Source organism: Scylla paramamosain, chromosome 6 (genome assembly GCF_035594125.1).
Source record: "Scylla paramamosain isolate STU-SP2022 chromosome 6, ASM3559412v1, whole genome shotgun sequence".
NCBI lineage: Eukaryota > Metazoa > Arthropoda > Malacostraca > Decapoda > Portunidae > Scylla > Scylla paramamosain.
The window spans coordinates 28,226,972-28,249,496 of record NC_087156.1 but is presented as its reverse complement, the minus strand read 5'-3'; the positions used below and the strand labels follow the sequence as shown (position 1 = coordinate 28,249,496).

The following is a 22,525-nucleotide window of genomic DNA, read 5'->3' as shown; positions in this document are numbered from 1 at the left end:
ATATATATATATATATATATATATATATATATATATATATATATATATATATATTTTTTTTTTTTTTTTTTTTTTTTTTTTTTAGGGGGGGACTAAGACGCTATCTTGAGGAGTTCCATAAGTATATACATGTTTAAAGTAACAGGGCTGGAGGCAAAAGAAGCAAACTTCCTTCAGTGTCCACAGTGGACGCAAAGCAACAGGAATAGGTATTGCGTCCAGTGTCCTGACGGACAGGGACGGAGACAACGGGAGCAGAAGCCGCCCCCAGTGCTCCAACATTAGTAACAGCATTACATGCAAGCATCTGAGTATGTGTTTAGAGAGCCTGCTTGAGATTTCCCAGAAAGTACAGTATTAAAGTTTTGTGCAGAATGACTGGTGAAATAAGGCTACCTCTATTTGTAATCCAGGTCCCTGTGAATATAAATAGAATTCAGGTCAAAAGTTAAGTGTTGAATGTTGGAGTCCTTATAAAACAAAAGTAGGATATCCAAAGTAATATGAAATTAGGTTAAATAAAGAACATTTAAATAGATATAATTTAGAGGTACACGTCTTGGTTCACATATGGAAACATTGCAACATAGAATGTAAGAGGTGAGAAAGAATTGTGCAAGGAAGAAAAGTGGTGAGATCCCGAATGTTCATGATGAAAAAGTTAGAGGAATAACTGCACTAATCATGAATGCAAGTAAAACTTAAATGAAAAGCAAAAACATCAAATATCAAAGATTCAAATAGCTGAATGAGTTGCTTGAAAAGTATCTGTGGTTTGTGAGCAAAAATGGATTGTGAAAATAACAAAAGTAAGTATAGCAGATTTGGAATGTCAAATAAGGGTGAAGGAATGATATGTGGTGTGACAGGTCATCGAGCATGGCACTCCATGATGGAAAGAGTAACAGAAAGTGAGATGACTAAGAGAGTGTATATGAGTATGATAGAAGTGATGGGCGAGTGAAAATGAGCTCCATTGAAAGAGGACAGAATGCTGGAGTATGGAAGTAAAAAAAAGAGAAAAAGAGAATGAGAGGGAGCATGTTGTGAAGGAAAAGACTCGTTGTTACAGCCATCCATTTGAGGAATATCTCATAAACACACATCAGATCTATATAAGTAGGAAGAGAATAAAAGAGAGCATATTGTTAAGGAAAACACTTATTGCCATGGCCATCCATTTGAGGAATGCCTCATGAACAAATGTAAGATGTATGTATAGGTAAGATATATTTTTACATAGATGTATGAATATATCTGGTCATTTTCTTTCATCTTTTCTTGACATTTTTGTATGACTGTCATTCATCTAATCATCATTTCATATTTTAGAATTAATAATAGACAAAATCAGGCCTAAAAATGCTCATTTTTTTTCATAGAAAAGTTTCAGTACTGGACAAATATTTATGAACATTCAGTTGAAACATTATGATGAAGCAAAAAACATCATGATTAGCATGATCTTTATTTCAATAGATTTACATTAGAATCTGCAAGAAAGATTGATTTTTTTTTTTTTATAAAACTGAGAGGAAAAAGAGGGATCTGGGAAACTAAGACTATTATGAATGAGGCCCGTGAAACCCAGGGTTATTATGGTAAGGATATGGGTATGCTACAATTCAAGTAAAAAGAAAAAAAAAAGTCTGGCTGGCTGGCTGTGAATGCAGAGTTAAGGGGATAATGGTGAGAGAAATGAGTAAATTTACCACCATGGTCAACAGCATCTTGAGCATCAAAGGTGATCATACTTTAAAAAAAGATATTAAGCAACAGTATTACACATCCCTAGGAGATACAACTTCATAACAAATAGATTTATAAATAACAGAAGCTGAGAGAGAGAGAGAGAGAGAGAGAGAGAGAGAGAGAGAGAGAGAGAGAGAGAGAGAGAGAGAGAGAGAGAGAGAGAGAGAGAGAGAGAGAGAGAGAGAGAGAGAGAGAGAGAGAATAATAATAAAAAAAAAAATACAAGGTTAGGCAAGCACTAAACTTCAACATGGATCTGCTGTGCTCCCCTCTTGCTCCTTCACAACCTGTCTTCTCCAACTCTGAAAAAATTCTGAAGTGATATCCAAACATCTTGAAGCTGTTTATGTTCACTAAGTGGTCAGATTTGTGCCAAAGAAACTAATGCACAATCATACAAATTACACCATAATTCCAACAAAATATTAACATTAATATAATTAGATATTAAGTACATCTTAAAAGCAGCATAATGCTAAAAAAAATCATATATGAGCATATGCAGAGAATTAAGTTCCTATTTCAACATATACATTGCTAACAAGTTGGTCTTGCATCAATGACTGTAACTCATTACTAGCATAAATGATACTTTGACTTAAGTGTAGCGTTTGCGTAGAATATATAAAAATTTAGTACCTAACTTGCACTACACTTATTTTTACTGGGCAGTATTCTGGTACTTATGTAAAGGCAATCTTCTTGAGAGCTGGAAGAAACAACGATATGAGCTAGTACACAACTGACTACACAAGATAGATTACCAGCACGACACACATTATTCATATAAGAACTATAAACATCTAATTCAACAAATATTACAAGAAAATGAAACAAAAGCTTCAGTGTTTTCCTTCTTTTATCATTTTTATTTTACAAATTATTTTCTTTTTGTCATTCATAATTTCTCAAAAATAAACTTGTATATCATTGCTGGCATTGATTACTTTATGTATAAAACAGTACATCCTACAGTACTCATAGAGAAAGTTATGGGTCCCTGTGGCATTACTTTAAATTCAGCATATTAATATATATATACATAAAAATACACCCAGTGAGGTTCTGTAGCTGGTGATTTAATCATCAGTAACTAGCACACCTACCTGAAACTCTGAGGACTCATCATACCCATTATATCAATTGCACAGTAGAAACTAAATACACACAGGCATTATACAGACATACAAACACATTAAGTGCAGCCACAGTCATCTCATTTCATGGGGTATTCTTTTACACAACTCTATACATATTTATTACTCATGCATGTCAATGATAGTTTAATTGTTCAAAACAAACTGTACATTCTATTCAAAGTAAACTTGCACCTTTACATTATTTCCTCGCAAAAACCCATGAGGTCCAGACACAGATGCTCGATAATGTTAATGATTAAGGAAAGGAAACAATTATTTCAAACTTGAACTACATGAGAAAAGTCTCAAGTCTACAAATTTGTTGTGATATTTTTCAGAGTATAAACAAAGTAACATTAGTACAGTAAATTATTTATGATACCAGTGATTTTATGTCATCATGGCAGCATCAAATGTGTGTGAAGATCAGTAAAACCATATAAATATATAATACACCAAAAGATTGACAGTCAAGTCAAATATCATCAAGAATTTGAAAATTCATGTTATCTGGCAACAAGGCAGAACTGAGAAAATCAGACACATAATGAAACTTTTGTATCAGAAAATAGCAAAACAGTCAAAAATTAAGATGCAAACAAGCATGCATGCAAGTGTGTGTGTGTGTGTGTGTGTGTGTGTGTGTGTGTGTGTGTGTGTGTGTGTGTGTGTGTGTGTGTGTGTGTGTGTGTGTGTGTAAAACATTTGAGTCAAACTTTTTATCCTATCTTTAAATACACTTTTATCCAATTTGGTCTTAATTGTTCAAAACAAACTGTACATTCTATTCAAAGTAAACTTGCACCTTTACATTATTTCCTCGCAAAAAACCATGAGGTCCAGACACAGATGCTTGATAATGTTAATGATTAAGGAAAGGAAACAATTAACAAGAATAACAAGAATTTGAAAATTCATGTTATCTGGCAACAAGGCGGAATTGAGAAAATCAGACACATAATGAAACTTTTGTATCAGAAAACAGCAAAACAGTCAAAAATTAAGATGCAAACAAGCATGCATGCAAGTGTGTGTGTGTGTGTGTGTGTGTGTGTGTGTGTGTGTGTGTGTGTGTGTGTGTGTGTGTGTGTGTGTGTGTGTGTGTGTGTGTGTGTGTGTGTGTGTGAAACATTTGAGTCAAACTTTTATCCTATCTTTAAATACACTTTTATCCAATTTGGTCTTAAAAGTACATGTACATTCCTTCCTTACACTGGCTCAGCTTCCATTCTCTTCAACTTTCTAAATTTGTTTGGTATACTAAATTTCATAAAAATAATCATGCATTGAAGTCTCATAATTTGTACTCATGACTGCTTGTTCCTCTATCATACTTTATCAGAGAATTTTTATTTTATCCATGCCTCCTATTCTAATTATTTCAACTTAAAACTGAAAAATTGGGTCCCTTACTGCTGTTTTCTTGATTGTTGTCAAGTTTCTTTTAAATAACAATTTATTTTCACTAGTTTTATACTTCCATTTTATTAATTAATTTTTACTTTATTATTTTTAATGCAGTGTGTGTGTGTGTGTGTGTGTGTGTGTGTGTGTGTGTGTGTGTGTGTGTGTGTGTGTGTGTGTGTGTGTGTGTGTGTGTGTGTGTGTGTTCATATGTACACATCCTTCTATTTATTTTTTTTTTACTATGTATGCTATATATCAAAAGAAAACTATATTTTTCTGTCTTTAAGATAAAAAGATGTTGATATGAAGTGAAATGCAGACTTGTGTATACATATTAGGCCTTTGTGAATACTGCTACATGTAGTCTACTGTACTCAATGTCGGTGTTGATTTATATAAATCACTTTGAATTTGACCTCTACAAAAAAAAAATAATAATAATAAATAAATAAATAAATAAATAAATAAATAAATAAATAAATAAATAATAAATAAATAAATAATTCAAATAAAGAACAATTTTCTCCTACAAAAAACTTTCTCCTGGAACATGTAAGTTGCATGCTACACTACATGCAATACAGCAAATGTTAGCATTATTTACTTGAGAGGTAAGAGATAAACCTGGTGACTTTACATGATCAAATCCTGGATAAAAAATATAGTTTGCTTCCTTGTGTAAATATTGTAAGCATAGACATTATAGAAAACACCTTCACTCTTTCGATATTCAAAAAAGAACACTGGTGGTAGAACTGCTTTTCATCAACAAGTAATTCTGTTTCTCAATCATTAAAAACTAATATAATTAAGCAAATATGAAATACAAAATCAAACACACTGGGTTGCACAATCTAGAGATAACTTGCAGATGAGAAAAGACTTTTGTTGATTCCTCAGTTATTCTTTTACTAAATGAGATTTTGATATAATTAATCAATCTTCCCTTCTTCTTTATCTATATCAATATTAGTAACACATTATTACATTATACACTAATTTATAGCCCAAATACAATAAAAAGCTACAACTGTGTGTTAATCACTAAAACTGCTTTGTCAATTGATAAAGCCAAAATTATTTAAGTAATGTAATTATTTTGATATGTAGTATATTTTACTGCAAACTAATAATGAAAGAAATTGAGATTTGCTTGATTTGGGATAGTTGCTCCATAGAACAATGTGTAAATATTTTTTCTTATATTCAAACATAAACCTTCCCTGTTGACATTCATTATATGTAAAATGTGAAAGTTGCTCTACCTATTATACATGACTTCAGACATATTTGATACAGTTATGTATGAGAATGTTAATACTTGTTGATTCTGTGACAATTATACATACACACCAAATGTTACTTTTAGTTCTTAAAGAATACAATCATGCTTTGAAGCAAGTATGCATGTGTACACACACACACACACACACACACACACACACACACACACACACACACACACACACACACACACACACTTTAGTGAGTACCTTGCCATTCTTTAAATACCAATGTCCTCCAACCTGTGCAATTTAAATTGTTACCATATGATTGTGAAATCAAACAATGGCAAATAATGTACATCACTAAAATCGAAGCTCACATCTCCAATCATTCCTTCAATTACTCATACAAAGAGCACCTTTACAAGAACTGGGAAACAGGACTGAAGACGAGTGTCTTCCATAAGGGTTCCACTACTGTCTTGAAATCTTCAATCTAACAAAACCTTATCAGATTAAAATCCAATGCAATCTGACATTACCCTTCCTAAAGTAATAACCAAAATAAACCTAAGTAACTATAAAAGAAAAAAAAGATTTTGCACATGCATAATTTTGATGTAAAAATAAAAGATTAATATAAGAAACTTTACAACATGTATTCTTCCACCAGTGTATATTGCCAGCCATTCCTGATCTAGAATGATGTTGAACTTAAAATGAAAATGTACATTATGAAAGTATGAAGACCTGTAAAAATGTAATTAAGACTTTCTTTTAACCTTTCATATATGACTAATAAAATCCAATAAATATTACAACCACCCAACTGGTCTGTCAAATTAAAGCATTGTTTTAATATATGAAAGAAACATGTTTTCAAAACATTTTCAGATATATTACCCAAGAAGAAAAATAAATTAAAGTGATATAATCCTTGCTTCATGGTTCCTGATGTGGGGATATGAGCTAAGTACTTGTACTCTTCACATCTCATCCCTTGGCAAATGATATGGGTCCATTAAAAGTAATGGAATGAATAAATATACCAAAATCACCCTAACCCTGGTTGCAGCCACTGTACAATATAAACCAGACTAAGAGAAATTTTATTCCACAAAATCTGCAAAGAGAAAATATTATTCTACATGAGATAATTTGTATTATGCATTAATTACATAATGCAATTTAGTGTAAGATTGTACTCCAATAAAAATGAAGCATAAAAATTAACCTTCACACACAAAAAAGAAGCACATCATAAATGCTACAACCCATGTCTAACCATTCTCCTATATGTGGATATCTCATAAGAAATTATCGTTTATGTTGACCTTGCTTCTCTTCCAATAACCTGGATGGTCCTGGATCTTCTTGAGCCTCTATTTATTTTCTGATATCACCTCCCATTGGCTACCAGAAGTGCTACTTCTAGTGATTCCTCTTTAATGAAGTATCCTAGTGGTCACTAGAGGTGCCACTTCCACCAGTCATCTGGATAACTCCTTCCATCCACCAGTGTCCTCTGTTTATTTTGTGAATAGCAACCTAAAGTTAAATCTTCACTGATAAAATGTTGCATGTAACTGGTAAGTTGTTTTACTGTGACTTAATGCTGCATTCTTAATGTTCCCTTGTTTGGTGCCATCTCTGCTACTTTCAGATGGTAGTGTTGACCAGTCATTTATTCTTTTTCTAGTGTCTTTTCTATTTTTTTTTTTTTTTTCTTATGATCTCAAGCTGGATGTTGCCCCCAAGAGAGAATATTCAAACCACACAGCTTTTTTTCTTAAGATTTCTTTATCAGAATATCTATTATTTTCATAGAGTTCAACTTCTGAATTTACGTTAAGACTCCTGGAACACTATAGGCAATACATCTGAAATCATGTGAAATATAAAAGTTTATTCCTTGTAGTTGTTTGCATGGGATTTTACTTACTGAGAAAATTTGAAAAACTGAAAAATTACATGCTCCCAAGTATTTTTCAAAACAAATAATGTTGGCCTGATTCTGATAAAGAAATAATCTGTGGTCAATTATCCACAATAATACAACTGGGAGAGAGAAAAATTTTCTTTGAGTCATGATAAAGTAAATACTACTACAATTATTTTGCCACTGTATAGCAAGTCTGGCAAGCTCATAAATTATAAAGGGTTCAACTGGACCTCATACATCTGCTAAGATCTTATGACAGCCTCAGTAATGACTTTACTACTGCAGTAGCTGCATTCCAAGAATCCCTCAGCTGAACAGTTCTTCCTTTCCAGAGTTTCTACTTGAAGTGTATTGCAAAACTGCCAGATGAAGGGGCCAGCTGAGGTGGCTCAGGAGTGAGGACATCAGGAAGTTCAACACTTGATAGCCGCTGGGGAAAAAAGAAAAAAAAAGATACAGTATATCATAATGATTACTGAAAAATGTGTAAATATAAATAGGTAAATAAATTATTAATAACTATGACTATATATATATATATATATATATATATATATATATATATATATATATATATATATATATATATATATATATATATATATATATATAAGGTGAACAGGGACACACTAGAAATTCTTCTTCATTTATTGAAGTTGCAGCATTTCATCTTACACAGGAGGCATAAGAAACTTATGTGTAAAGTGAAACATTGCAACTTCAATAAATGAAGAAGAATTTCTGGTGTGTCTCTGTTCATCTCATCTATATCTTGGAATGTGACTGTTATCAACATTTATGTCTTGGAACTTGTCTACTATATATATATATATATATATATATATATATATATATATATATATATATATATATATATATATATATATATATATATATATTAGTTATAGTTATAACGTACAACTGCAATAACTCACTGAAATTTTAATAAATATTTAATCAGAATAATGAACTAAAACTGACATAGTGAACTTGCCACTTGTGCAAGCCCAGAAATTTTAACAAAAATTTAATTGGAATAAAAACTAAAATTCACAAGACTAACTCACCAGCTGTGTGAGTCACTGTTCACCTATTCACTGCCTGTCCCTTCCTCCCCTTTTTCTTTTCTTCTTCCTTCTTTCCTCTCTCTCTCTCTCTCTCTCTCTCTCTCTCTCTCTCTCTCTCTCTCTCTCTCTCTCTCTCTCTCTCTCTCTCTCTCTCTCTCTCCCTCTCTCTCTCTCTTCCCCTCATTCATTTTGTCATCTTTGCTTCATAATTTCTAAGTCTTTCTCACTCTTATATACATAATTTCATTTTCATTCTCAATCAGTCTCATTCTATTAAGCAATCCTTAGGGTTTTTCTTACTTTCACAGAGAGAGAGAGAGAGAGAGAGAGAGAGAGAGAGAGAGAGAGAGAGAGAGAGAGAGAGAGAGAGAGAGAGAGAGAGAAACTCTGACTTAGGCAGGAGTTACCATATGTATACACCTGATGCTGACAGTAGATACTTGTCAAAGCAATGCAGAACTCATGATGATAATGCATGAAACTTGAGATGGTAAGAATTTAGTACTAGGTACAAAGCTCTGGAGGGTAATGTATATATTTGTTGTCTTAAATTTAGTAGGTAGTGCAAATGTGCTCCTTTTTTTTCTATTGGAATTTTTTTTATTATTTTCTGGTTCTCTGGAACAAATTAATTTTTTCCCATAAGTTTTTCAGTCACCATAACACCCATTTGCCATAACAAACTCTACATCAGAACAAATCATGTTTGTTGTTATGTACCCTACTGATTTGTATGGAGGGAAAGTAAGACAAATTGTTCATTAAGTGGTTTTGAGAAACCCAGGATGTGCAGAAGTATTTTATTACTCTAACATTTCACCACTGGGTTCCTCTTTGATACTAAGGAAGCCATGGTAATGAAACATTAGTGCAGCAAAGTACTCCTTTATGCCCTGGATTTTTCTATAAAACTTAATCTCACACACACACACACACACACACACATATAAGAAAATACATAAGAACATAAGAAATAAGGGAAGCTGCAAGAAGTGACCAGGCTTACATGTGGCAGTCCCTGTATGAAATATACCTACCTATTTCCATCTATTATCCCCATCCATAAACCTGCCTAATCTTCTCTTAAAGCTCTCTAGTGTCCTAGCACTAACAACATGACTACTGAGTCTGTTCCACTCGTCTACTACTCTATTTGAGAACCAATTTTTTCCTATCTCCTTCCTAAACCTAAATTTTTCAAGCTTGAACCTGTTATTTCTTGTTCTACCCTGGTTGCTGATCCTAAGAATTTTGCTTACATCCCCCTTGTTATAACCCTTATACCACTTAAAGACTTCTATCAGGTCCCCTCTTAATCTATGTCTTTCTAAAGAATGTAAATTTAACAACTTCAATCTTGCCTCATAAGGAATACTCATCCCCTGTATCCTTTTAGTCATTCTCCTCTGTACTGATTCTAATAGACCTATATCTTTCCTGTAATGTGGGGACCAGAACTGCACAGCGTAGTCTAGATGAGGTCTGACCAGCGCCAAGTATAACTTTAATATTACTTCCGGCCTTCTACTATTAACACTCCTAAAAATGAATCCTAGTACCCTATTTGCCCTGTTTCTGGCTTCTATGCATTGTTTCCCTAGACGAAGTTCAGAGCTAACTATAACTCCTAAATCTTTCTCGTACCCTGTACCTACCAGAATTTGGTTGTTTAATGTGTACCTACTGTGTAGGTTTCCTCTACCTACACTAAGTACTTTGCATTTATTGATATTAAATTGCATTTGCCATCTATCCGTCCATTCATTCATTCTATCTAAATCTGCCTGCAAGGCGATGGCATCCGATTCTGACCTAATTAATCTACCTATCTTTGTGTCATCTGCAAATTTACTAACATCACTACTAATTTCACTATCCAAGTCATTGATATATATTAGAAATAACAATGGCCCTAATACTGATCCCTGTGGCACCCCACTAATTACATGACCCCACTCAGATTCTGAGCCGTTTATTACAACTCTTTGTCACCTGCCACTAAGCCATGACCCTATCCAGCCTAACACCTTCCCATCTATCCTGTGTACCCTAACCTTTCTCAGGAGCCTTAGATGAGGTACCTTGTCAAATGCTTTACTAAAGTCCAGATATAAGATATCATAATTATCACCATTATCTGCTGCCTTGTACACTTTACTGTAAAAACTTAACAAGTTTGTCAGGTAAAACTTCCCCTTCGTGAAGCCATGCTGTGACTGATTTATCGAGTTATGTTCCTCTAAATGTTCCCTAATGTTCCTCGCTATTATTGACTAATATTTTACCTACAACTGAAGTTAAGCTGACAGGTCTATAGTTAGGTGCTAAAGTTTTATCTCCTTTCTTAAAGATGGGTACTACATTAGCCTGCCTCCTCATTACTGGTACCTCACCCGACTCCAGTGATTTCCTAAAGACAGAAACTAACGGCTCACTAATAATCTCTTTGCATTCCTTAAGTACTCTGGGATATATTTCATCTGGTCCTGGTGTCTTGAACTTTTTTAGCTTATCTATCTCCTGTTCCACTATCTCCCTAGTTATGGAAATATCTGTCAGCTTCTCATTCTCATCCGCTCTAAACACCTGTTCACTATCCTGCATGTTTTCCTGGGTGAAGACAGTAAAAAAAATACTCATTCAGAAGTTTACTTATCTCCTCCCCAGAACTAACCAGCTCCCCATCTGCTGCCTTTAATGGACCTATAGTATCCTTATTCTTCATCCTGTATATCTGATAAAATCCCTTGGGGTCCGTCTTCGCCTGGCTGGCTACCTTTAATTCATAATTGCCTTTAGCTTTCCTCTTTAACTTCCTGACTGTTCTAACTAATTCATTATATTGTGACCTTAAAACTTCTTTACCTGCCCTTAATCTCTTATATATACTTCTCTTATGCCCTATATAATGCTTTAACCTAGCAGTAATCCATTTAGGGTCATTTTTCTGTGATCTTATTGCCCTATATGGGATATTTGCTAACTGACCTGCATGAACTTTATCTACAAAATATTTATACAATTCATCTACATTCACCTCACCTAATCCCCTCATCTTGGCCCCTACCATCCTCTCCACTCCCTCATCTACTCGCCTCGACCTCACCTCTCTCATTTCAGCATGACCTAACATTCCAACATACTCACACCTATCTCCCTCTTCCTCTTTCCTCCGCCCCTTCCGGTCACATACTTCCCTCCTCTTGTCCTACACCCTCACGCCTCACCTCAGCTCTCTCATCCTGCCTTATCTCTCTGAACTCCATCCCTGACATGATCTCACCCTGCATCCGTTGCCAGTCCACTCCTTGGAGGTACCTTTTTAATTCCTCAAAATCTGCTCTCCTAAAGTCAGGTATTTTACTAGTGTTTCTGCTTCTAAAAGTTATATATATATATATATATATATATATATATATATATATATATATATATATATATATATATATATATATATATATATATATATATATATATATATATATATATTAACCTGTATTAGTTGAAGGTCAATAATATATACATATATATGAGTTGCCCTGCATTAGAAGGGTTGTTCACACCACTCTACTCAAAAATTGAAATAGCTGGGAATAACACTACTGAAGCCTCAACTTTTGTGATAGAGTGGGTGAATGCCCCTTTGAAGAATAGGCAAGGTTGAAAATCACTTAAAGGAGAGAAGTTCAGTCATCTCTTGATGAAGGCGTGATAGGCTGCCGAGCCATCTTCTGCACTTGAAGGCTGCCTATCCAGGATAACTAACTATTATGATGCAGATATTTTTCCAGGGCAAATTCCATATTAGAACAGCAGCCCAACCAGTGCAAAAGGGGGCATCAGCCGATCAGAGCACTCCTCTCCCATGTTACAGCTCTGAGCTGTAACATGGGTTAGTGGCACATTTGCCCCACAATTTTTCAACTTGAAGCTATTGTTAACATTACTTTGTGATTCTTTGTTTCTCTATTTACAAAACATTATCACATACAGTATTAACCAGATACATACTCAAAACTTGTAATTTCTGAAATCATGACACATGTGAGAAACAAATCTTCCATACTGAAAGTTGTGAAGGCTCAAAGAAAAGGACAGGGGAAAACAAATAGGGGAAGAAAGGAAACACTTAAGGATGGTAATAGATTGGGAAGGAAGGATCTGCTTCAGAAGTAACAAGTCACCATATTGTGACTTTGCTGTGTTAGATGCATCTGGACTGAACTTCCTCAACAACAACAGCTGCAGGTGGTGTCACTGCACTGATACATCATGGTGATAGATCACCACAAAAATGGCTGCCTCTGCTCAAGAGGTCCAGCACTATACAGAGTCCATCATTGTTTCTCACGTCAAGAGGATGCATCCCCTTTGTTCTCTTGAAGGTGTTCAGCATTTTGACAGTGACTCAGTGACAAACAGTGAGCAGTCCACTTTGTGGCCCTGAACTAGGAGCAGCCTACCCTTGTGTACCTAGTGATGTGTGGCACCTGCTGCTAACACATTGCTGCTGCTGCTGCTGCAGCCTCTTGTCATTGCTCCCCAGCTCTGCACAAGTCCTGCAGGCCCACAAGTGGAATCCAGGGGCAGCTGGCTGTTTCACCAGCTAAGGTAGGTGGAGGAGTGTGTGCAGCCAATCCCATAGGGTACTCATGAATGACATAAAGGCATAAGAAAATAAAGGAAGCTACAAGAAGCCACCAGGCTACTGGTGATCTTCTGGCTTTCCTTACTGAGTCTTGGTCATCCTCTTTTAGAGATTTTGGTGAAACTTTTGCTGTTGCCTTGGACATATCAAAAGCTTTTCATAGAGTCTGGCACAAAGCTTTGATTTCCAAACTACCCTCCTACAGCTTCTATCCTTCTCTCTGTAACTTCATCTCAAGTTTCCTTTCTGACCGTTCTATTGCTGCTGTGGTAGACGGTCACTGTTCTTCTCTTAAATCTATTAACAGTGGTGTTCCTCAGGGTTCTGTCCTGTCACCCACTCTCTTCTTATTATTCATTAATGATCTTCTAAACCAAACTTCTTGTCCTATCCACTCTTACACTGATGATACCACCCTGCACTTTTCCACATCTTTTCATAGACGTCCAACCCTTCAGGAGGTAAACATATCACGCAGGGAAGCCACAGAACGCTTGACTTCTGATCTTTCTAAAATTTCTGATTAGGGCAGAGCAAACTTGGTATTGTTCAGTGCCTCAAAAACTCAATTCTCCATCTATCAACTCGACACAACCTTCCAGACAACTATCCCCTCTTCTTCAATGACACTCAACTGTCCCCCTCTTCTATACTGAACATCCTCAGTCTGTCCTTTACTTATAATCTGAACTGGAAACTTCACATCTCATTTCTAGCTAAAACAGCTTCTATGAAGTTAGGTGTTCTGGGACGTCTCCACCAGTTTTTCTCACCCCCCCCAGCTGCTAACTCTGTACAAGGGTCTTAACCGTCCATGTATGGAGTATGCTTCACATATCTGGGGAGGTTCCACTCATACTGCTCTTCTAGACAGGGTGGAATCAAAAGTTTTTCATCTCTTTAACTCCTCTCCTCTAACTGACGGTCTTCAGCCTCTCTCTCACCGCCGCAATGTTGCATATCTAGCTGTCTTCTACTGCTATTTTCATGCTAACTGCTCTTCTGATCTTGCTAACTGCATGCCTCCCCTCCTTCCACGGTCTCACTGCACAAGACTTTCTTCTTTCTCTCACCCCTATTCTGTCCACCTCTCTAACGCAAGAGTTAACCAGTATTCTCAATCATTCATCCGTTTCTCTGGTAAACTCTGGAACTCCCTGCCTGCTTCTGTATTTCCACCTTCCTATGACTTGAATTCCTTCAAGAGGGAGGTTTCAAGACACTTATTCATCAATTTTTGACCACTGCTTTGACCCTTTTATGGGACTGGCATTTCAGTGGGCATTTTTTTTTAATTAAGATTTTTGTTGCCCTTGGCCAGTGTCCTTCCTACATAAAAAAAAAAGGCTTACACTTGGCAATCCGTGTGAAATATACCAACCTATTTCCACCTGTCATCACCATCCATAAATCTGTCTAATCTTCTCTTAAAGCTCCTTAATGTCTTAGCAATAACAACTTGATTACTGAGTTTGTTCCATTCATTTACCACTCTATTTGAGAACCAATTTCTTCCTTTATCTTTCTTAAACCTAAAATTTTCAAGCTTGAACCCATTATTTCTTGTTCTGTCCTTGTTGCTGATCCTAAGAATTTTGCTTATGTCCCCCTTGTTAAAACCCTCATATCACTTAAAGACTTCTATCAGGTCCCCTCTTAACCTACATCTCTCTAAAGAATGTAAATTTAACAGTTTTAATCTCGCCTTGTAAGGAATACTCCTCATCCCCTGTATCCTTTTAGTCATTCTCCTTTGTACTGATTCTAATATACCTATATCCTTCCTGTAATGTGGGGACCAGAACTGCTCAGTGTAGTCTAGATGAGGTCTGACCAGCGCCAAATATAACTCATTTCTTGTTTTGCCTTGCCGCACCAAAGGAGCATAGAGGGCTGGGAATACAACCTGCCACTCAGCCCCACAGAGCAACACCACTACCCAATACCTAACTGGGGTATTTGCACTGTTCTTCCACACCTCTATGGTGTCATATAGTGCTCTGCTCTGCCTCCCAAGATCTTTAGAGTGCCTCTGCACCACTGCACCACTGTACCAGCTCCATATGGCTGCTTCCCCCAGGGTTCATGGGTTCTCCAGGGCCCCGGAACATGCTCTGCATGCATATCAGGATTTTTTGTCAGGCATCTTTTCTGATGGAAACTACATGGCTATGGGTGATGTATTAAACTATGTCTTGGTGCATGATAAATCAGGCCACAGGATTGCCCCCAGGAATCTGAAGCAAGTGAAGTAGGAGTAAAGGAGGGTGCCCCTCAGAAAAAGCCACAGGTTTTACTAGTCTGAGGATGTAAAACCCCATATTTCTGATGCCTTTGAGGTGTTATTTGTAACAAGTGGAAGTAGAAAAGTCACGAGATCAAGTCTCCAAAATTAACAATCAACAGTCATGTATGTATTCACCTAACTTTATTTACTTAGTTGTAATATACAAGAAGTGAGCTGGGCTGGTAGGGTCCTGTCTCCATATCTTGTGTTCTCAAGTTTCTCCTTGAACTCATGAATGTTTCTGGTGTTAACTACCTCTTGCTCAAGCTTAACTTTTTTATATCCCTTCACCATCATATCTTCTTTAATTTCTTTCCATGCCCTCTTGATTTTCTTATGTCCCACACAAACAAGTTATCCCAACCAAAATTACTTTAATCTGATCATTGCTCTGCATATCATTATCAAGTGTTTGTTGAGGATGAGGACATAATAATCATGGAGTGAAACTGGAGAAATGTGGGTCAAAAATACATAAAACACATACATGAGGTTGTATACAAAAAGTTCTAAAGAATTTTCAATTACACTTTTACTTATTAAACTATAGTCATGATCACAGAGATTCAAGGTTACATCAATGTACTCTAGCAATCTATCTATCAATACTGAGTTGAAACCTGTGTATTTCCTTTGCATCATGTTAAGACCTCCCATTTTCCATTACCCAAGACTCAAAGATGACTTCTTTTTTAAAACTTTCCTATGGTCTTAGCAAAAGAATAAAGATATTCTGAAGGCATGAGATCAGAATTTTAAAGAGAGTGTGGAAGAATTTCCCAATTAAATTCAAGTTGAACAGACCTACACACTCTTCATAAATGACATGGGGCATTGTCAAAATGAAGCAGGATTCTGTGGTGCAATTTCCCTCATCCTTTTTGGTCAGTGCACTCTTATTTTTTGCAAAATGACAGAAAATTTGTAGATTCAAGAAAGTGAGCACCACAGCAACTTCAGCCATTGCTTATGCTAGTGTAACAACTAGCTTTGTAATCAAAATTAGGACTGAAATGGTTAGAGAGGACAAAGATGAGTCTGGTGTCAGAAGTCCCAAAGACCTGGGTTTTAGTGAGATCAGGAAGGTGAGATTTGGAGGAAATGAGATCATGTTCCACAAATTGAAATTTATAACTACAGTAACACTGCAAATGTTGCAGAAGAAAGTTGGAGGAATTATCAAGCTGCTTTAAGTTTTGTAACCAAAGGACAGCCTGGCTTAGGAACATTTGTGGTCCCTTGTCTCCCATCCCACCAGACTGGGACTTGCCATGAGTATAAATTTTTATGTGAAGATTGTGCAGATATTTGCAGTGTATGTAATATATTGTCAATCATAAGAGACTGCCATTATTTTGAGTACAGACTGAAACTGTGCTGTGTCATTGAGACATGAAAGTAAACAGACTGAAAGGATAAGTATAATACAAAATCATCACAATTATAAATATAAAATAATAATACATTCTTAACATTATATAGACTTACTCAAGAAACTAATACTGTACATACACAATAATTCAAATTAACTTAGAGGTACTAAACAGGTTGACATATGAGCCTGATATACACTGGGCCTTATCTGATTGAGCCACAAACAGGAGGAATCCCTGAGAAGGACAATACCTAAATGGACTAATTCTGATTCCTGTTATATTTTCTCCATATTCTTACATAAGATTACTGTTCCTCAACTGAAATTTGTTTTTATTTTAATTTATTTAAGTTCAATTGCAATATAATGTATTGTTTTATGTTCTATTTATATAATTTTTGTTCAGTGTCTCTCCAAAAGCATGTGTGTGTGTGTGTGTGTGTGTGTGTGTGTGTGTGTGTGTGTGTGTGTGTGTGTGTGTGTGTGTGTGTGTGTGTGTGTCTCAAATCTGGAAAAATCCAAAATCTGGGACACTTGTAATAAAAAACATTACCGATAAAAGATTCTCAACCTGTATAGCATCAGATATCAACAGACTCAGTACTGTGTACTACAAATATGTAACAAGTATGGCATTAATTCAGTCATGTTGTCCCTAACATAATATTTTAATGCAATATGCATCTAACACTGTGGGTCAGTCTGCCTCCAAGTCACACCGTAATGCAAGGCACTCTAAACATTAACATGGGGTATGAGCCGCAACAAGCCACAGAAAAGTCCATAACATGGGACAGGGTAACACTAACCCCAGAGGAGAGTGCAGGCTGCTGCCACTTCCACCCCAGCCACTCACAGTGATGCTAGTTCAGCAACTGATCCCAAGAAGAGGTAATGGACCATTGCCACCACAAATGCCATAGCCATCTCCCCCAATCCACAGTGATATATTACTGAGTGGGTGATGCTGCCACTGTTGCACCCACACTTCGTATCTGCCGCAGTAGTACTGAGTGTGCCACAGCTGTCAACCCTGCCACCTCCAGTGATAGTACTGAGCATGTCACCACCACCAGCATCCCTGCCACCCGAGGTGATAGTACTGAATGTGTCACTGCTGCCAACCCTGCCAGAATGGCTTGATGTTTTTATTATGAGTGTTACTATACTGTGCCAGTTTTTATTCACTAACCTTTTGATGTTTTATGAACTCCTATACACTGGTTACCTTCAGTTCCATGCAATGAAATATTTTGGATGTTGTATGTAATCTGGAAATATTTTATTTTAACTTTGGGGGCCCCTGTCTCAGCCAGGCCAAAATTAGAATTTTTTTGCCATTACTTTCATGATAATTAATGTGAAATGCATCTAACATGAGCCGTTAGAAAAATCAAATCCACCACATTACCAGCAACCTGACAGTATAATTATTAAATTTGCCACAACCTTCAAATATCAATTAAACCATTTCATTTTCTTGGAATATGTAGGCATTCTACAAATCAATGTTACTATGTTCCAAGGTTCCACATTTTGCATTATGAAGGAATTCCACACTACTAAAACTACTACTACTACTACTACACACACACACACACACACACACACACCTGCCTTGCCAAATCCAGTTGAGATGGCTTCACCACTCGCCTTGAAAATGATAAGCGGGTGGTGCTGAAGCTTTGTTGGCTTTGTCTTTGAGGTTGGCTTGCACTGTGGTGGTGTTGGTGGTGGCGGGGTTGGTGGTTAATGTTTTGACTAAATAGTGAAGAAGCTGCATTGGAATTGGTATGTGAACTGGATGGATGGGATGGTCTAAGTTGTTGAAAAGGGATTCTGTTTTGATGTGGAGCAACAGAAGATGGAGTTGGGCTGTGAAAATTAGAGCAGGGGCTCAAAAATGATGAAGCAGGTGGGATACTTGTGGTTCCATAGGATGGTGGAGTGGAACTCGATCTACCATGTGAACTTTGTTGACTACTAGGGTATGGCATAGAGAAAGCTACAGGAGGAGGAGGATTTGACATCTTTTGAGGAAACTGAGGCAGGTGGAATGTCTGAAATTGAATGACAGGAGTAGGAAAATTATTATTTTCCTGAAGTGCTAAATTTAATGGAGAAGAATCTAGAGGCATTCTGACCATTTGGACATTGCTCATCACATTATTTGGGGAGTGACTCTGGGATGTGGAAAATGTTGGACAACACTGAACTTCAAACAATAAAGCATTCTTTGAATTTTGATGAAAATGTTGCAACTGATGATTATGAAAATCTTGTCTATGATACTGAGATTCAGGGGAATTAACATGCTGATCATGCTGAAAAGTTGACTGATCATGGTATGATGGAGGTAAATGAGAGATGGAATCACTTTGGAGAAAATACAGGTGATGTGGCAGAGCAGGATGCTGGTGTAGATAAGGCAACATCTCAGGAACTAATGTGTTTGGAGAGTGTGCTGGGGAAGCGGAGTCTTGGCAGGTCATCTGTGAGGGTTGAGGAGGCAACATGAGGAGCGAGTCACTAATGAAGAAGAATGAATCAAAATGATAAACAAGCAGTGCATGACTAGGATAAGATGAAGGGAAGGAAATCATTGTATGAGGATGTCTTATACATCTGGTTCTAAAGCCACACTTATCATCATCATCATCACCATTTGATTTATGTCCTTATTTTCCCTATGGTGGGGCTGGACAGGTCATAAGTCTTTCTTGTACTTTTTGCAGCCATACCTCAACTATTGTATTTGCTAAATAATGCAACCTCAACATCTACAAAGGGCAATTTTCTCCATGAAATACTAATGTTTCTTAACAGAAATGGAAATTTCAAAAGCTATTACAAAACATACATAATGATCTGTAATTATTTTAAACATATATAAGAAAAAAAGAACATTGATGAAATAATCCAAATTTGAGTATAAAAACAATAGAGAGCTAATCACAAGAACTGGACTCAGGCACTTAATTACTCTTCAGCCACACAAAAGATGAACAGCAAACAAAACACCTAAACATTTATCTCAGATATTTGGACTGTGAATGAGAAAATCTTTTACTTTACTCTGTATATTTTATTTCATGACCTATGCAGTTTGAGTAGTGGATATTTTTTACTCTTTTATGTAAGAAGAAGAAGAAGAAAAAAAAAAAAAAAATATATATATATATATATATATATATATATATATATATATATATATATATATATATATATATATATATATATATATATATATATATATATATATATATATATATATATATATATATATATGATTACCTACATTCCGCAAAATGGGATAGCAAGACAAGGTGCCCACAGATGTACACCACACACCAACACACACACACACACACACACACATAAGCCCCCACTCCCAATCAACCACAACCACACAAAGGTGGACCACATCACACAGTTTCTTAATATAGCTCACTAAGAAGTCCACATGAGGAAATTAAGTATATAACTTCATATCGTTCACAAGGAAGATCAAAAGCAGTATTAGAGTATCATGTGGATTATTTGGTTTAAATTTAGATTAAATCTAAATTGTTCTTGTTTGAGTAACCAAGTCCCCCATGATGCTGCTTGATACTGAGGTGATCTGGTTTCAGTGAAATGCATTGCATTGTTTTTGAGGACAGACAGGAGCTAAAACTGGTTCACTCAAGCAAATTGCAGCATAATATCCTATTCAGGTAATTTCTAGAACAATCCTGAAGGAACTTCAGGATGGTGTTATTGTTGGTATTTAGGTAAACTGTTTTAGAACTCAGAAACCAGGCTGCACATGAGGCTATTTCACAACTAATGAAAAGTTTTCTATTGCCATCTCAGTATTAACAAAACTGCAGTGAAAGAAAAGGATAATCAAGTGTGAAGTAACAGCAAATATCTATGTACAAAAACTTGAGTATCATGGAATGTTTGGGGACTGCTATAAAAAAAAAAAATCAAATGAGCAATGCCAGGAATTCCAATGATACCAGGAATCACAATCCAATCTGGTATGGAGGTTGATCTACCCTGACAAACCTCAGTCACAAGGATTTTAAAACCTTCCTCCCATGATGCACTGCATGTTATTCTTCATAATATTCTTTAGTTGTTATTCTAATACCCTCAATATATTCTACATTCATGAATGCAGTGAAATAGTTACTACAACCCAAAAACTAACACAGGGTATGATATTTATCACCTGCATCTTTGATTTCAGACTTATGACTTAACTTTATAGGGCAAATTAATGAAAAGTGTACAATGCATTAAGTTAAAACCTTGCACTATTTAAAAATGAGAAGATATGGAGATGAACCTGTTAAAAAGAACTCCTACACCAGCCTCGGAGTCCCCATCTGTGGAGGGGATCACAAATGTCCCCAGGTCGGACTGCTCTTCTGGTATCGACCCTAAGTTTCTTGACACCCCACTTAACTTTTTCTTCATTAACTTCTGCAACATTCGTGGTCCTAGATCTAACTTTCAATCTGTAGAACACCACCTCTCCTCTACTAAAACTCATTTTTTCCTCACTGAAACACAGGTGTCTGAGGCAACTAACAGTAGCACTTTTACTGTTCCCTCCTACTTTCTCTATCCTTATTTTCAATCCAAAGCTGGATGTTATGTTTACGTGCACAACGACTTAACCTGCTCTTGTGTCCACGCTCTTGAATCTTCCAAGTTTTCCACCATCTGGCTAAGACTATTGAGTCACTCTCAATCTAAATTTATCTGTGCTGTTTACCTCTCACCTAACTCCTCTGAGTATAAGAAATTCTTTGACTACTTAACTTCCAAAGTGGAGCATATTCTGACTCTCTTCCCTTTTGCACAGATCTCCATTCTTGGAGACTTCAATGTTCACCAACAGCTTTTGGCTTTCCCCTCCCTTCAGTGACCATCCTGGTGAACCAGCCTTTAACTTTGCTATCCTTCACGGCCTAGAGCAATTGGTGCAACACCCTATTCATATTCTTGACTGTCTTGGAGATATGCCCAACAGTCTTGACCTTTTCCTAACCTTTAATCCTTTTGCTTATGCTGTTACCTTATCTTCTCTGTTGGGTTCCTCCAATCACAATTTCATATCTCTATCTTGTCCTATCGCTCCAGTCCCTCCTCAGGATCCCCCTAAGCGGAGGTGCCTCTGGCATTTTGCCTCAGCTAGTTACGGGACCTGATGCGGTATTTTATTGATTTTCCTTGGGATGACTACTGCTTCTGTGTCAGAGACCTGTCTCTGTGTGCTGAGCACATAACAGAGGTGATAGTGTCTGGCATGGAGGTGTACATTCTTCACTCTTATTCTCAACCTAAACCTTCCAAACCTTGGTTTAACACAGCCTGTTCTCATGCTCTTCTAGACAGGGTGGAATCAAAAGCTTTTTGTCTCATCAACTCCTCTCCTCAAACTGACTGTCTTCAGCCTCTCTCTCACCACCGCAATGTTGCATCGCTAGCTGTCTTCTACTGCTATTTTCATGCTAACTGCTCTTCTGATCTTGCTAACTGCATGCCTCCCCTCCTCCCGTGGCCTCGCTGCACAAGACTTTCTTCTTTCTCTCACCCCTATTCTGTCCACCTGTCTAACGCAAGAGTTAACCAGTATTCTCAATCATTCATCCCTTTTTCTAGTAAACTCTGGAACTCCCTGCCTGC

General features: G+C 36.5%; 1 protein-coding gene across 10 annotated transcripts in view; it reads right to left on the bottom strand.

Annotated features, from left to right (window-relative positions):
- Nucleotides 1-2,593: 2,593 nt before the first annotated feature.
- The window catches only part of LOC135101564 (poly(A) polymerase type 3-like), a 76,465-nt gene continuing 56,533 nt past the window's right edge, over nt 2,594-22,525 (bottom strand). For 5 of the 10 annotated variants that reach the window (XR_010269303.1, XR_010269302.1, XM_064005676.1 and 2 more), the window contains 2 exons: nt 18,457-19,335; nt 2,594-7,896 (listed from right to left, as the gene is read on the bottom strand). Coding sequence is in view for 5 of the 10 variants with exons in the window: in XM_064005676.1 (XP_063861746.1) it covers nt 7,804-7,896; nt 18,457-19,335 (972 nt within the window). In the remaining 5 variants the exon portion in view is untranslated. The remainder of the gene's footprint in view (nt 7,897-18,456; nt 19,336-22,525) is intronic. The other 5 variants (XM_064005682.1, XM_064005680.1, XM_064005681.1 and 2 more) reach the window with 1 other exon arrangement.